At 33.5% G+C, this 17170-nt stretch overlaps 1 protein-coding gene across 1 annotated transcript in view; it reads right to left on the bottom strand.

Annotated features, from left to right (window-relative positions):
* The window catches only part of erbb4 (erb-b2 receptor tyrosine kinase 4), a 367864-nt gene that overhangs the window by 103586 nt on the left and 247108 nt on the right, over positions 1-17170 (bottom strand). Inside the window, exons 4-9 of the mRNA XM_015379960.1 lie at positions 13599-13730; positions 9358-9423; positions 4358-4476; positions 2999-3140; positions 855-968; positions 234-360 (exon numbers count right to left, since the gene is read on the bottom strand). Coding sequence (XP_015235446.1) covers positions 234-360; positions 855-968; positions 2999-3140; positions 4358-4476; positions 9358-9423; positions 13599-13730 — 700 coding nt within the window. The remainder of the gene's footprint in view (positions 1-233; positions 361-854; positions 969-2998; positions 3141-4357; positions 4477-9357; positions 9424-13598; positions 13731-17170) is intronic.

Consider the following 17170-nt stretch of genomic DNA (forward strand, 5'->3'; position numbering starts at 1 on the left):
TTGTGTTTAGATTTAGTTTGTTTAGAGATTTACAGTTAGATGCTAGTCCACAAACAACAAATGTATTATCGTTTCTATATAATTTGGACCGTGTTTCTAATGGGGATGTGGGTTGACTGAAGTTGGATCATTTACCCTATTTTCTTCAACTATCATCATTTTAAAGATGAAATTCAGGACCAGATGGGGACTTTACAGTCATAAATATTGTTTTAATGGTCTACTGGCCTTACCCTTTAATTCCAGTAATAAGGAACACCAGGTTGCCATTGATTTTGGTGCAGTTGACAAACTTGTCAATGTTGCTTGAGTCCACTGTCTGAGCTGTCTGTAGGCTGGCAGTACCTATTCCATCGCATGCTGCACAGCAGAAAGAAAGCAAAAGGTATCAGATTAAATATTGATCATTCAAACATAAAACAATAATATAATAATATATAAAGATTTATAATGAAATGAGTTTGTCATGTTTTATTTTCCTATCATGATACTCAGAAACATGTCAATGGATGATTGAATTATTCATAGAGATTATTATTAAAAGTGCAGCTAATCTCAAAATCAACTTATTTTGCATTTAAGCTGATTAACCTAGACATATGGGATGCTATGTAATATTACAGATTTATTTTGGTCTGCAATAATCATGTCAAAACTGTCTTAGTGCAACCCTAATTGGCTAATTGGTGGCTATCGAAGTTGAACTTTTGAAATGTTTCAAATGGTACATGCTGCCCCATCACTAGTACAGTCATTTATCCTCACATTTTCAGGGACACAACTCCATCTAAGTAAAGAATGAGAAATTGTTAATACTTAACTTTATATACATTGGTTACAATCTTTTATTTTACCTTTTGGGCAGATATCAGTGCAAGGGATGCACATCTTAATACGGTTCTCCTCCACCTCCATCTTGTTACTAGGGCATGCTCTCACACAAGAGCTGTGGTCCACCACAAAGTTATCTGGGGGGACGAAGTCATGTTAAATGTCAGATACAGATGACTGCTGTTTGTCACTAGGACACATGGTGAAATAAGTAGTGGAAAAGTCTCGGTACAAAATATAGAGGGAGAAAAAACACAGCAAAAGGCACTTTGGTTTACTTTTTGTCTCATGCACTTTTCTGAAGGTGAAAAAAAGATATCACATAATAAAGTATTTGACCAAAGAAATTGAAAATATGTATGTGCTCATTGGAAATATAAAAAACAAAAAACTGATAGAGCTTTTAGCCACTAAAACCAAAAGACAATCAAACAAATAGTGAACATATTCCCAAACTTTCTGTAGTTTTTCTTAAAAGCAAACATTTGAATACTAAATGTAAGTAAATATTACAGTTACTTTTAAATCCACATTAAGCAGATATGAGCTTCTTTAATCTGAAGTGGGTTGTGAGTGGCAGTTTGAGTACTGATATTTAAAATAATACGTCTAATACTACTATTAAAAAAGGACATATGAATAAAAACACAAATAATAACACTAAAGCAACTGCTCCTTATACTGATGAATGTAATGACAATAATTGTATCATTGTTTTATACAAATAAGGTTGAAGTTTCTATTCCTGCAAAGAAATGAACTTTTTGAATTCATATTTTACATCTGCCAAAAGATTACGCTGCTTGCATTTGCACATTTCCACACCTGCTGGTTGGCCTTTTCACTCATGCTGTGAGCACTGTTACTTGCTCACAATTAGTTGTGGGCTTGGTAACGGACAAAAGGCAAGGAAAGCCGTGTTCATCCACCAGTGTAGGGACACAAAAACAAAAAACAGGGTGAAATTGGCAAGAGGTGATGTAAAGAAACACTACCAAAAAAGAAAAAAAAAAAAAATTACCTTTCCTGATTTTAAACCACCTCTAAATAATAACTTGAGAAAAAAACAGAACGTTGTTAAAGACTGAAACTATTGTTATTATTAAAAAACATTGAGTTGCTGCAGTGCTGTTTAAATAGCTGTTTAAGTAACACAGTGTTACAATGGGATAGCTGCTATAGTAATGATGTGTTCCTTGATTTTTAGTCACTTTCACGAGTCAACTTTTATTCTGTCAGACAAATCCAAAGGCTGAAATATTTCTCCAATCTTTGAAAGACTGGATATACGCCATTACAAACAAGTAGGTTTTAGTTTAGTTTAGTTTGACCAGAGCACATTCTTAGAGGTGTTTTGTGATCTCCTTTATTGCTTGGGTAAACTTCAAATTTGATGGGTTTATCCATGCAATAACTTCATAGAGGCCAGATTTTTGAAGTGTACAACTAAAGCTTGTCTTGTCAATAGAAAAAAAATATCTTCTTTAGGTTTGGCCTTTTACTTGCTTCTCTTCTTAAAGAGTTCTCTTAACAGTTACTGCACCATGTCAAGGCGAAAAAAGCTGTTTTGATAGATTTTCAGGCCATTTCTTAACTAAAGGTTTGCAGTTCTGCCATTACATCTCTATCCAGTAAGTGTGTTTCTATGTCTTGTTGATGATCCTCGTTCACTAATGTTCACTAAAAAATCTTGCACCCTTTAAAAAGGAGCTGTGAAGGTACTAGCAAGTGGAATTGATTTGATAAAGGTGACTACAAAAGACTGCTGGTGGCAGTTGCATTTATTTAGGAGTATGAAAGTAAGGTGGGATACAAGTACAGCTCACTTCTTTTTTTTTTTTTCCACAAAAAGCTATTTATTTCTTCACACAACTACACACTACTAGGTTTCTCACATCTAAAATATAAATTTGATATTGATGTAATGGGACAAAATGTGTAAAAATATCAGTAGTATTAATTGCCCCGCAGGCTCTTACCTTAGTTTTTCTTTTTTTTTTAGATTTAAAAATCTTAAATCAAGAAATCTTGTCAAGTAAATTTATCTTGCTGCTTAGACAAACATTTTCACTTGGTGATTTTTTTCCAGGGATTTTTTTCTGTCTTGATTTCAGACTCACCTTTTTTTGTAGTGTATGTATTTGTGTGTTACGTTTGGGAAACTTACGCGGACACTTCTTGACACAGAAGGCTCCATAGGTGTACTTTGCCCTTGGGTTGTGTTCAAGTTGGAATGTGGTAGGATTGTAGACAAATGGTTGTGGGCACTGTGTAACACACGCCCCACTGTCATTAAAGTTTGTGCAGGCCTGTAAACACAAAATAGGGTTTTATCTACTTCATTTAAATATACATAATTCACATATAAGATGACACGAATCCTCATATGTTTTTGATCCGATGATCAAAAAATATGGCAGAAACTGAATAGAATGAAATTTTGAATGTGGTACCAGGATTGTTACAGCATCTAGGTAGGTGTGTATTGATACGCTTAAACTTAGTTTTATTGTATTGACAACACAGCATCTGAAAACCGATTTTCCCCTTGAGTGTGTAAAAGAGTTCGATAATGTTGGAGATAGAAATTGCGTTCCTTTAAAATGGATCAAATACTCAGACATGATAATAATTTAGCTAATATATAAATACAAATCTGAGCACAGTTTTTGCATCAACTTTCATATAATAATATTTTCTGTTTTGGTATTTCATGGAACAATGAACTAATTTCAGGTGATACTTCTGATAGGAGGGTTTATATAGAGTGAAATAGGAACAACAGTAATTTCAAGGTGCTAAATAACAACAAAAGATCATATCTAAAGGAAAAAAAAAAAATCAGGCCCTTATATTAAAATTTTACATTTATATTTCAAAGCATTACTTTGCATACTTAACTAGAAATGCAAGATCTACTAGATTTACTATATATATATTTTATCTAAACATAAACACTTCTTCATAATTGAAAGTTAATGTAATTTTCTACTGCTTTGTGATTGGTAGTGTATTGTTTTTTTTTTATTTATTCAGTCATAGGAATGGAGGCACTGAAAGCTTTGTTTCTTAACATCAAACATCAATATACAGTGTTTTTAATAAAGCTTAAATAAAGGGGCCTATTTGTAGGAAAAAAAACAAAAAGGAAAAAAAGAGTATGTTCAAACAAGTTTTGATTTATGTATCTCGATTAGTATTTGCTTAAGCAAAATAAAAATATTTAAAAGGAAAACCATGCTTTCAAATGTAATCAAGCTCATAAGCAAAACCAGAATGGATAGTTTACTATTGTGAACTCTATATTCAACTGTAAAGAAAAAATTAGAAATGTTTCCCGATATATTTACTATACAAGCGACATTCATAGCGACGGATAAATGTTTTAGAAGTATATTGTTGACGTCGACCCTGAGCATAGACATATTTATAAGTTAGACAAACAAAATAGCAGACAAAGCACTGTGTGATTTAATTAGAACAATATGAAGCCATTGTTTATGATCATCGTAGACGGTCCACTTACAAAACAGTCCGTGTCCTTTGGGCCAAAGCACCCACCCGCACACTCACGATGGCAGCAGTCACTTACATAGGGACCAAAGCAGCGACCATCACACTGTTCAGCACACACCGTCTTGGTTACTGTGAAGGTGAAAATATACAAATAAGAAATAAAGAACATATTCCATAAGACCTAGACCACAGTCATTTGTTTGCACCAATCTTTCTGCACAACCATGTGATCTTTATATTCTTAATTATTTAATAAAGATTGCATAGTTTCAACAAAAGGAACATATATGCTTACACATCTTACCATGAAAAACTCTGAAGTATAATAAATTATGAATTGCATCCAAAAGATGTCTATAATAATAATTGGATAATTGGATGTACTGGTCAGGTGTAAAAGTGGTGCAATTTGTTAGACTTGATAGTCATGTAAGCTACAATAAATGAATGATCAATGGACATGAATAGGTAAAAAGCTTAATTTAAAATAAAAACAAAATGGACAACTATTTGTACACACACCACGGAAATAAATAACACAATTGTCTAGTCTTTTCTTTGCTAGCAGCACCTAAACTTTTATGAATTAGTGTTTGCATCTGTTTGCATACAGTATATGATTTTTTTTTCCAGCAAGCTATATTCAGTAATGTGCTACCATATTGTCTTTCTCTGCCTGTAAGAGCACCTAAGGGGTCTCTCGCTGAATGCGACAGAAATGCAGTGATTGCCATTTAACAAAGTGTATTGCTATCATAATGGAGAGCTGCCTGTCCCTTTCTCACTTGTCTTTATGCTCATATGGGGTACCGTATGGCTGCTTGCCTCTCTTACAAACAGCCATATGGCAATGTACATTGAACGTGCTGCAGACAAAGACAACTGATAAAAGGCACATCTTAAATGTACTTACAAAATGACTATTATGAAACATCAGGAATAAAAAAGGAGTAAAGTAATAAGAGAATAAATGTTTTGGTAAATAAACGATCAAACTGCTCAATTATCTTCAAAGGTTATGCTTTTATATTTAAATTAAACTTTATAATAATTGTCATTTTGTTCTGTAATTAATATGCTTCTATTTGCATGTAAAATTGCATGCATGAAGTTGCATTTTGAAGTTAACATACTTATTAAATGCTGTGTGGATTTTTAATCATACAATTACTTGTTTTCTTTTAACTGTGACCGAACACAAACTTATTTGGGAATATTCCTCCTAAGTGATTCATAGCTTTTATTATACGTTATGAATAAATATCTAAATTTATTTTTCAGTAATATAATAGCAAAACTTAAATTTAGTAGTTAGTAGTGATGTTGGCAATCTAAAAATATATAAGCCTTGATTTAGCAAGTAAAACTCTCCACTTTTGTTAATGTAGTCTCATGATGTTTTGTTGGATGCTCCATTTCTCCTCCGCAGTTACTTTGAAGAGATATTATCAGAGTGATGGATATCTTAACGGAAAAGTCACCAAAACGAAAAATGTGACCACGAGCACACACTTCAACCCACGCCGAACATATCATCAGCGCCATTCCATTAACGGTGCCTGGCCTAAAATGAAATGGCCTGCTTTATTTAAAGACACTCAGTCAAACAAATGACCTTGCCAAAAAGAGGGAAGAGGGAGAGAGAGCAAGACTAAAAAAAAAAATGCAATGTTGTTTATCAATTTGGCTTTAAAACTTCCATTTTGAAAAAAAGAAAAAGAAATAGTGCATGGTGACAACAAACACCAAAAGAATTCATCTCATGAAATATGCCTGGGAGCTTCCATTTGAACAGACTGTGGACAGCAGCATCAGTCACAGGAGCCAGTGCCTTTCAGTTGCTATTTACATGGGTAAAATTTTCCTTTTCCAGTTGTGGACTAAGAAAAAAAAAAGTTATAAAGGCTGTTAGTTTTCCACATTTGGTCATTCCGCTGTACTCTTATAATTAAACATTCCATAATTTTTTTATTTGAATTAAAGATTTTTTTTTTTCTCCTTTAAGAATATAAAATAAAGATCAATTTTTACTGGTAACACCTGAACACTTTTGAAAAATAGGACTGAGAGGTTTCAATTACTGTACAGTACCTCTTATTTGCAATCAGCCGGATTTGGTGTCAGTTACAAAGAAAAACGTTGAAAATGAATGAAAACTGTTTATTTTAAAGTGTAAAAACGACTATCCTAATAATAACATTTTAAAAATATTTGAGCACTTAGTGGATACATGTGGATGGCTTAAACTCTATTTTAATAGATATATGTACAGTAGCATTTTGAGCTTTTATGCACGTTTTGAAGGTCATAAGTGCAGATGGCGGTATGTGATCAGTTTGCATGGTCTTTTCCATATCCATGCAAAGGATTTTGCCAGCAATTTGTATTTCAACATTATCCTTTTACAATTACAAAACAAATATATGTGAATGGGCCCTGCGATGGACTGGCGACCTGTCCAGGGTGTACTTTTCCTGTCGCCCCTAGATAGCTGGAGATAGGCACAAGCACCTCTTGCGACCCCGCTTAGGCATGACAGAAAATGGATGGATGGATGGATGGATGTATGGACATACGTATGTGAATGGCTGTTTACTAAAATTTTCCTGAGACATGTTTCTTTGTATTGTTTTCTCCGTTCCAGCCAAGCTATGAACCTGTCCAGATAATGTGACAATTACAGTACTTGCATCAAGGCAGAATCCAACTAAACACCAATGGTATTCAAATATATCATCAGTTTGTCCTTTTAGTTACATGGCAGCCAGAGTGCAGCAATGAGGACCACAGAGTTTGATAGCACTCCTCCCCTCCTTCCCTTTTCATTTGTATTTTTATCCATATTAAGACTTTACATTGACTTACATTTATTTTAGTTTCTGCATTCATGCCTAACCCTGACATTTACCCTAACCAATACAAATATATTCCCAACCCTATCCTTGACCTAAAGTTAATTCAAACCATTCCTCTAAACTGACTCCCTAAGGTTAAAAATGAGGGTCTGCCACAAATTCTATATACTTATTTGAATGTATATATCTTACAAAGAATGTTCAATTAATAGTGATATTATAAAAGTATGTCTTCTAATTAAACATTTACTTAATAACTGCAACACATTTAATTGAACATTCTAGTTAAAAGAATTTCGTTGAAAGGCAAGGAAAGAGAACAAATGATAGCATGCACTGAATGTAAAGCTGGAGATAGGAGGTAAACTGTGATAACAGGTAACCACCCGCAGAAATACAGGGCCAAGCCTTATCTGAACTTAGTCAGTGACTTTCTGTCAACCTTACATGGTGAAACAGTTCATTCCTTATTATCTTAATGAGATCAGAGCCACAGAACAAACTCATGCCAGGACAGAAAAGCATAAATGAAGATGTCAGCGCAGTGAGTGATTAAAAGAAGGGAACTTTTTTCAAGAAACATCTTTGAATTCAAATGCAATGGCTTCTTAAAGAGGAAGAGAGAGTAACTTATACAAAATTTAGAAATGCAGAACCTGGAATTTTTTTTACATGGATTTGTAAAATAGTTTCTTGATAATTAAATATTGTGATCAGTATAATTGGCTAATTGGCAGATCAGAGCAGATACGATAAAGTTGGCTTATTTACAGAAATAGTTTTTTTGGGGTGTAACACATGAAGTAACCCATGGCCTTCATGTTTGTTTATTTTTACAACAAAATCTTTTGCAAAACCTCATTCATACCTTGTTTCACAGAATAAACCGGAGCAGTTTTGTTTGCTGTTTTTGCCTCTGTGTGTATTTACTGTGAGAGGATGTTTGATAAGAGAAAATCAGCGAGTGCAGCTGTAAACATGGGCTTAACTATGACTATGTAGTAAAGTGAAATTATTTATTTGGTTTGAACTTCAATAACTGTTAACCCATTGTAACAAATGGCAACTGACCCTATAGTTATATATCTTTATAACATTACATATTGGTGATTGATCAGTGCATCTTTTGGTAATTTGCATGTTTTTTTTTTTTTTGTTGATACATGTAATTCAAATAAAAAAAAAAACAAGTTTCTATATGCAATAGAAAATAAATATTTTTTAATTTGACCCATGATTTTTTAATTTTCATTTAACTAAGTATTTTGATTCTGATTAGAGCTGAAACATGCCTAAAGGGAGAAAAATACATGTCGAATTATTAATATTTTCAATTATGAGGAGTAAAATCTTTATTGGAATTTATCAAATAATTATTGATAGTGCTGGACAGCTATTTTCCTAATATCTTTGGATGAACTCAAAGTCTCTGACGTTGGAGGGTCACAAGTCTAGACTCTTGGTGAGAAACTGCAAAAACCTTAATATTACTTTAATAAAACCTTTAGGCTAAATATTAGGAGTAAGGGTAAGTAAGAGTAAGACAAATGCTTCTTTTAGTTTTCAACTGGTAGACTTTTTAAAATCAAGCTTTGATTATTACTTTCTTAAAAGAAAAAAAATGACATAAACTTTGATGCAAGAGTATGGTACAGTCAAATCTCAACATAGATTCTATCCTTGACAAAAAAATAGTTATTTACCTTTTTAAATAAAAGCATATATATTTTTTTAAGTTTTGAGGCACTGCTGGCCTTTATTTGGTAGCAAATTTACAAGAAATTCAGTACTCAACTTGAATTGAATTATGTTTCCCATCATATTTTCTAGATCTTAAAATACATGATATCTGGTAAAAAAGGAACAAATTATTAAAAACTCAACATATTACTGCAATAATAATAATGTACACAATAACAAAAATAAAAACTATTATAATCATTGTGATTCAGCTATGATTCATCAATGAATTGATTGATTTTCAGCATAAACTGTCCTTAATTTTGCATAACATTAACTAGAAAATTAAATCAAATTAAATTAACAGGGGTAAAATTAAAATTCTGAGGTAAAAAAAAAAAAAATAATAATAATAAAAAAACAGGCCATGAATTTAACTTAATTTATAGTTGTGTTCTACTAGTAATACACTTACAGCTTTGACAATGGTCCTCCTTGGGGCCCCAGCAACGTCCAGTACATGAACGATGGCACTTCTGGCCTGCATAAAAAAAAAAAAAAAAAAAAAAAAAAGATCAGAAAAATCAGATTAAGAAAATACTGATACTGTATATTAGCTAAACTTTTTAATACAATGATTCTACAGTATGTGAACTTTGAATAAACATAAAACTATCTCTGGGTTTAATGAAGACACTTTTCATTTACTAAAGTATTTTTTTCCCCCCAAGGTCCAATGGTTTGGTTTACAACCACTTTCAGTATTCTGTAAGTAAGTGATCACTACTTTAATCAAAAATTTTTAATAACATGCTGTTTACAGGAAAAAAAGCTTGTGATTACATGAACGTGATCACATTTCTGCTGTTTAACAGATCACTTTCTCAGGCTGACGTGTTTCAAGAAAAAAAATATTAATAACAAAACACATTGCTTAATTCATTCCTGCCATTTTTACCAATGAACTTAATATAACTGTAGCATTAGGTTTTGGTATAAGGAGAAGCCTTATAACAGCTGCAAAAAAAGTGAGATGAAAGGAATCCTATTTCTTTAGAGCTGCAATCAGCTTTCTGAGTCTTTAAGGACTTAATTGACTTTCTAGTAATTGACTAACTGTAAGAGGTAAGTCTGAATGACAAAAAGTCCTGCCCTTTGCTCATCAACTTCTCCAGATGAGACCTTCTAGTATTACATTGACTTGCTGCCTACTGTATCACTCTCTATCCTCTAACAAATCTTCAAGCACTTGTTTAATGTGTAGTTATTTTTCATTTATATTTATGTTTTTCATGTATCATTGTGCCTCTTCCCTAGCCTGTTTTCTGTCAATCTTTCAGAGAAAAAATGCAGCCTCTACTGTCAATGCTTGAGCTTTAGGTTAAATTCTATTCCTGTAAAGAAACATAGACCCCAAATTCATGGCACTGATACAGCAAACATAGAAATAATGTAGAGACTTTGTGACCTCAGAGAATAACAGGAAGATAATGTTCTTAGTTGTGGATTAGAAGTTTGGAGACCCTTGATCTTTTGGATGGGGTGGATGACATACACGTGAGCTGAGGTCAATCTGAGGCTAACAGGGCTGCAGAGAGGAGGGGGCCTGAGTAGAATACCAATGCCCTGAGTAGTTAATATGCATTGGAGGTCTAAAGCAAGTGCTGTGAGAACATATCCAAGGACATGTGCTTACTGTCTTTTTATTTTAATTCAAAATGGTAATAACTTTTTATTTTATGATTTTACAAACTAATTCAAATGTCAAATAGTGGGGGGATTATAAAACTGAAAGGAGTGTATTAAGAGGCTTAATGAGTAAAATAAATGAGTCAAAGGGTGTGACTTGATTTATTCTTCCTTCACTGACAACCACAGTAGACATTGCCTGCCCCCCAAACTGTCTGACAGATTTAATATTGTTTTTTTATTATTAATATATTTCATCCCTAGTAAATCTCCTAATAAATAAAAGTCAGCTGAATAGTAACATACTATTCAGCTGACTATAAAAGGGTTATATGAGGCACAACAACAAAATAAAGTCAAGATTTATGTTTTCATTACAAAGCTCATTACAGACACTCATCAGCCAATTACGATTTTGCTTGATTGATCTAATATTTATTTTTCAAGAGCGAGTGGCCTCATCCACTACTTTTGGGAAACATTTTTATGTTTAATGTAAAATGTTTTTGGCACATGACTCTTAGGTTCTATTCATTTTCAGCAGGTTCTGGTTATTCTGTACAATCACCAACATTCAATGGCACAATGGTGATGTCTGGTTTTGTACACCCCATGCATTGGTTTAAACATTGCCAGTTTTTACTCCTGGTGAAAGCTAACACATGCATACACCAGGGTTTATGCATGCATGAGCATAAAATGGTTTATTATATACATCTTATGGAAGTAGAAATACTGTAAACAGCAGGATAACAAATGTAGCTAATGGCTAAAGCTATCCATTGTTAAACCCCAAAAAACAAATTATGGTGTGTACATTTACATGTGTCATAAAGCGTAAAGTAAGGAAATAATGTATTTTTGTTCAATTCCATGAGGTGGGATATACCTATGTGTCTCATCACGCAAAGTATTGTGTGTAACTTTATAGCTCTTAAGTAGGTCCCTATGTTAAATGATGGATAGGAAGCACCCTGCTTCCTCTTCCTGCTTCCTTTCTTACTGCCAGAACTATTTCAAAGGCACCTCTCACATAGTTCCACTTTGGTTAAAGTGTCCCTACTGATATACCTGATTTAGTTGGACCCAAGCTCTGCAAAGTTCTGCTAGTCAGCTGATGTTGGACTCAGGTGTGCAGAAACATCTAAACATTCCAGGACCCTCAAAGCCTGGAGTTGGAGTTTAAAGGGAATAACATGGAAATCCATTGGAACAGGGGTACCAGATGACTGTTCTATTAAACTTTATTTTGCTAATTTGTAATTTAAGCTGACTGACCCACAAAAGGATTTGCATAACTGTGGGAGAAAACGATTTTGGCCAAAAAGCTTGATGTGCATTCATGTTTAGGTTTCCATGAGTCAACAATTTGCAGAACCCCTTGTGCTCCAATAACAGCTCTTGGTCTTATAGAGTGTGTAACTTACTGTTTTGTAGATCAAGAGATTGAACTTTACAAAATTGAAAGTGAACTTTCATGCAAAATAGCTCAAGTTCCTCCAAACTGGTAGGCAAATGTCTGAAAACATCTTTTTCTTTTCAAATACTTAACTGGATTTTGATGGAGGTGTCTGGTGGGAATTAAAAAATCCACAACAGACCCAAATATTTGCAGGGACGGACAAGTTTTCTTACAGGATCACCCTGTATTTATCTCCCTAAATCCTTCTGAAGAACTGCATCTATTTTCAGGCATGGGGGATGGTAAGTGGTTCAGGACACATAACTCAAAGTCATCTGAGTCCCAGCCTCACCAACTTTTCCATTTGTGATTGACCTTTTTTTTTTTATCCCCTTCCCTGTTATTATACTGTGAAACAAAGGTCATCAGTGCCTAACCCTAAAATAGGATGAGCTACATAACGGTAGGATGCTGCCAATTACCTTCTAGTTAAACTGACCATCCTGACCTCTCTTTTTTTAATGCTCTCCTTGTTCGACCCCAGAGATTAGTTGAAGGGCATGTACCCTAAGGTTTGCAATTGCAATATACTCCATTACATTTACACAGTAATCTACATGACCCTAACTTACTAACTTACCCTACATTCTGTCCCTGACCTCTCAGCTTATTTATTCGATCTTCATTATTATTTTTTTATTCACAAAAACTGAGACTTTCACTCATAAGATGTATTGACTGTATGCCAATATTATATTTTAAACTGGTGCTCTATATTTATAAATAACCTTTGAAGGAAAATGGCTGCTACATTTTTATGGTAAGTTGTTAAAAGGATGATATGTTTTAAAGATTTTATTGGCAAAACAGTTTAAAACTATTATGTGTTGCCCACATCACAATCATGCACTGTTTTGTACATATAGTCATTTGACAAACTATATAAGGCTTGAAGAGCTATGAACACTTCTGCAAATCAGTGTGTTCGATGAGTTCACAAGGAAGTGATTGATTAAATGAATTGGTCACTAACTTTGTACTTAAGAGACATGACTATTAAATCTAAAAAGCAATTTAAACTACAGTACTGAACTTTTCTACATATATTTAAAATTGAATGAAATAGTTTTGGTCTAAATACACAACATATCGAAAATAAGCTGGTGGTTTGTAGAGTTCTAAAACAGCAATTCAGACATCTGGTCAACACTCCAGATACTGCATTAGGTACCGGTAAATAGCTAGAAGCTGTGTCTGTACCAGCAGCACATGTGTTCCCTCTCCAACTAAAGTCTAGAAGAAATCATGGGGAAAAATATGATACATCTGGTTATGTTAAATGATTTTAACAATCCATAACCAAATGTATAATTGATTCACAATTTTAAATCAATGCAGCTTTCTATGAAGCGCAAGAACAGAAGTATAATTATTAACCTGTGGCTATATTATGCATCCTGCAGTTTAAATCAATGTAACTGTATTTATGTGGGATATTGGTCTAAAAAAACCCAAAACAAACTTATATATTATGAATTCTTTAGCACTGCAGAAAATAGGATGTACTTCAGTTGCTTTACTGTTTCTTATCTTCTTTTAGATGGTCTGCTTGCTCTTTTACTTACACGTGACACTGCTGTTAGTAGGCACCACTATAGGATGGTGCCTGGGATACTTGACAATGTCCTGCCAGTGGATTGTGTCTGCATGGCAGAGGAACTTGTTCTGATCAATATAGACGCCTCCGTTGAGAATCTCTGTGGAAAAAAGAAAGAGGATAGTCAATTGAGGCTTTTAAGGACTCTCAGCATATTTTAAGTAAAACATGGCTTTTATTTACTCAGATGTAGATGACAGGCTACAATAAACCAAAAATAATTTGCAGACTTGGGCCCCAGCACTGTTAGTCACATTTCATTAACTCTCAGTTCAAAGGAACTTTTCATTGTTATTGGATGGAAATTTGACTATTTTACCCTTGGATGGCCTGCTTAGTATATGAACAACTGGGAGGAAAAAAAAAAAGCAAAATCATCAGACAATGGTGTTATAGAAATGTTTTGTTGGTGGAAGGAGACTTTTGCAATTTTCAGTGTCAGTGAGGAGCATGAAGTCAGGGGAGAGGAGAGACAAAAGGTGCAAGCTGTTTCCAAACTGAAAACAGTCATTTCTATCATTTGATGAATAACATAACATAAATCTAAAGATATAATTAAAGTTTTTCTTTACAGGGGTTAATATCAGCCACATAAATGGCGTATTAAGAACTGTTGACACGCTTTTGAAATTTTAAAGTTAAGGTAAGATCTGTTCAATTTATGGTAAGACAGAGAATAATAATATTTATTTATGTATGTATGACAGCCAATATTGCTTAACACTAACGTAAATAGTTAAAATCCCATTGGCAGGTTTTTGTGACTTTAGCGTCTCTCACACATCATGTGATGGCTCATAATATAGATAGGGACAAGTCAAAACAGAAAAGCTGCTTAAAGGTCATTTATAGCTGTAAGAAAAAAACTATGATTGAAGAATCTGTTACAAAAAATAATGATAGTGTTTAGTGAAAATCTAAAAAAAAAATATAAATAAATATATATATATATATATATATCAATTTATTATAATTTTTTTTGTTTTAAACTTAAGTGATTGCAACATGAATTGAAATATCTTGTAATGTGACTTTTACATCTGGAGTTGACCAAAACAAGTCAGTAAAATAAAATATATGCTGAAAACGAGACTTCATGTATTTTTTATGGCATTTCTCTGCCTTTAACTTTGTAAATTAAATAGGTTTTCAGTATTGCCAAAAGAGAGAAGTCCATAATTCTGGACTGTGCCTTTGAAGGTCATTGTTTTTTTTTTTTTTGTGTGGCTTTTTTATGTTCTTGTTTTTATTTGCATTGAATAAATTCAAATCTTGTTTCATTCAGAAAACGTAGACATGGATCTCATTTGTAGGTTTAACAGAAAAATTAGAATCATCTCAAATCTGAATCAGATAGTTTAAGATTAAAAAGAATTAGGATCACAGATTACAACATCTAATTAAATTAAAATCTCTAATTAGCGCTTCTATAGATTTAGAGATGGTTGTTATTATAAAGTCAGAAGAAACTTTCTCATTATTATATTCTGCAAAATGCTATAAGCAAACATAATAAACTATCCTCCACTCAATTCCATCTGGGATTAAAACCCTAGTAAGAAGTCTGTAAAAAGCACATTTTATTAAAGTAGTGATGCCGACATAATATGCAGTGCTTTATCAAAGCAGGCATTGTCAGACTTAGGGGAGGGATTGATTACTTGGGTGTAAATGCACATTAAAACTAGCTCCTTTATCGATACAGATTGTGGTTTAAATCATTGTTGTGCTGTAATTTAGGACAGCATTATTCTAAACTTTTAGACCAGTCAGAAAAAACAGAAAAGGGAAAAAAAGCTCAAGAAGATTGCAGAAAACAGAATAGAGACAGATGGTGAATAAGAAACACAAAGTAAAGCCCAATAGCAGATTTGCATTATTTACAGAGCTTATGTGTTCTCTATCTCCACACAAACAGATTACTAACATGGGGCTAAAACCAATGAGACCCATAATCTTACTTAAGGTACCCTGCCAGCACCACACAGTACTGGCCAAATACAATACTGTCTCACAAAACCTTGATTAAATGATGCTCATTGGAATAGGTGCTATTGGTACAGTTCCATAGGTCTTCATCTCCTAAGTTCAGAGCTAATCCACTACATTTGCATCGGTGTTATTAAAATAAATAATTCTGCTTCCCATTACGGGAGGGATATATCTCATCTTTAAAGATATCACGTTGCAAAATCAAATTGTTCTCACAATAGGATGGAGCTGGAAAAGAAAACGATGAAAACCAACAAAAAACAAAGCCAATTTGTTATTATGTCAAGCTACCAGCAGGAATTTACCATCTTAGTTCAAGTTCAAGCAAAGGCTCTACATCATCCAAGAATTACAACAATTATTTTCTGGCATGTTTCTTGAAAACAGAAGCCAAAATATGACAAATGCTGTTGTAAAAATTCCAAAGCTACATGTGGTCATGCATGATGAGAACAGAAATCAAAGATTTCTGTTTAGCACAGTCTGACCAATATCTTATAAATACTTCAAATTAGATATTTACAATTTTATGGCTAGGGTTAACTTTCCTTAATGAACTCATTTTTTTAAATAATGTAAATAGAAAGTATTTATGTATTTTTTGTTGTGTTTTTATTATTTACATATTTTTTATGATTTACATAAATCTCATATTCTGGTTCAACTGCCTTAACTGGTTAAGTGCAATGATAGTAGAGTGGAAATGTATAGTTTTGAAATGCATATGAATCCAATGTATTTTTAAAAAAATGGATGAAAAAGCAACAGGAAACAGAATGTCCCTCATTCTCCCTGGAATGATATGCATAGGGTAGGTTGTCTCATGCATCATCAAGTGGAGGGGAATGATCCCACCATAAAACTGTTTGCCTGCAGATCCCTTTTCATGGTACTGAGAGTGACATCAGCATTTAACCCCTAATCCATAATTTAGCAGCAGGTAGGCTGCAAAATGAATAAGGATCACTAATAACAAACTATAGGTTAAAAAGTAACAGAGGTCATAGATCTCCCACCTCCAAAATAAACCCTGAAGTTTTGCTACACTCAATATCTCTGGAAGGGCATAGTGCTCTCTAGAGAAACCAAGCTCCCGTGGCTGTATATGTGATAAATAACTGTGATTTCTAGAAATATTAAGTGTCTTCAAAAATCCTATGAGACCATTGCATCTACATTTTGCACAAGGTGCCCTTTGGTAAGTTCATAGTCCAACAATCATGCCTTGAAAAGCGGCTGAGAGCAAATTATTTATCAACTACTCTATATGTATAAAGAATCTGCAGCCATGCTTTGGTGATTAATTCACACTAAAATATGAAATCCATTTAAATCTATTTTTTCAACTGTTCACTTCTGTAATTTTTCTAATAATTACAGACGCAAATTAATATCATTATTAATTATCTTGACTCATTGGCTTTACAAAATATTTCTGGGGAATTTGTTTTAAACTGTCAAGGGTGTACCCCGCCTCTCGCCTGTCGACAGCAGGAGGTAGGCACCAGCACCCCTCGCCACCCCAGCCTCCAAACATTTGGGTGTTTA

This window comes from Cyprinodon variegatus, unplaced genomic scaffold (assembly GCF_000732505.1).
Source record: "Cyprinodon variegatus isolate N-32 unplaced genomic scaffold, C_variegatus-1.0 Scaffold204, whole genome shotgun sequence".
Lineage (NCBI taxonomy): Eukaryota > Metazoa > Chordata > Actinopteri > Cyprinodontiformes > Cyprinodontidae > Cyprinodon > Cyprinodon variegatus.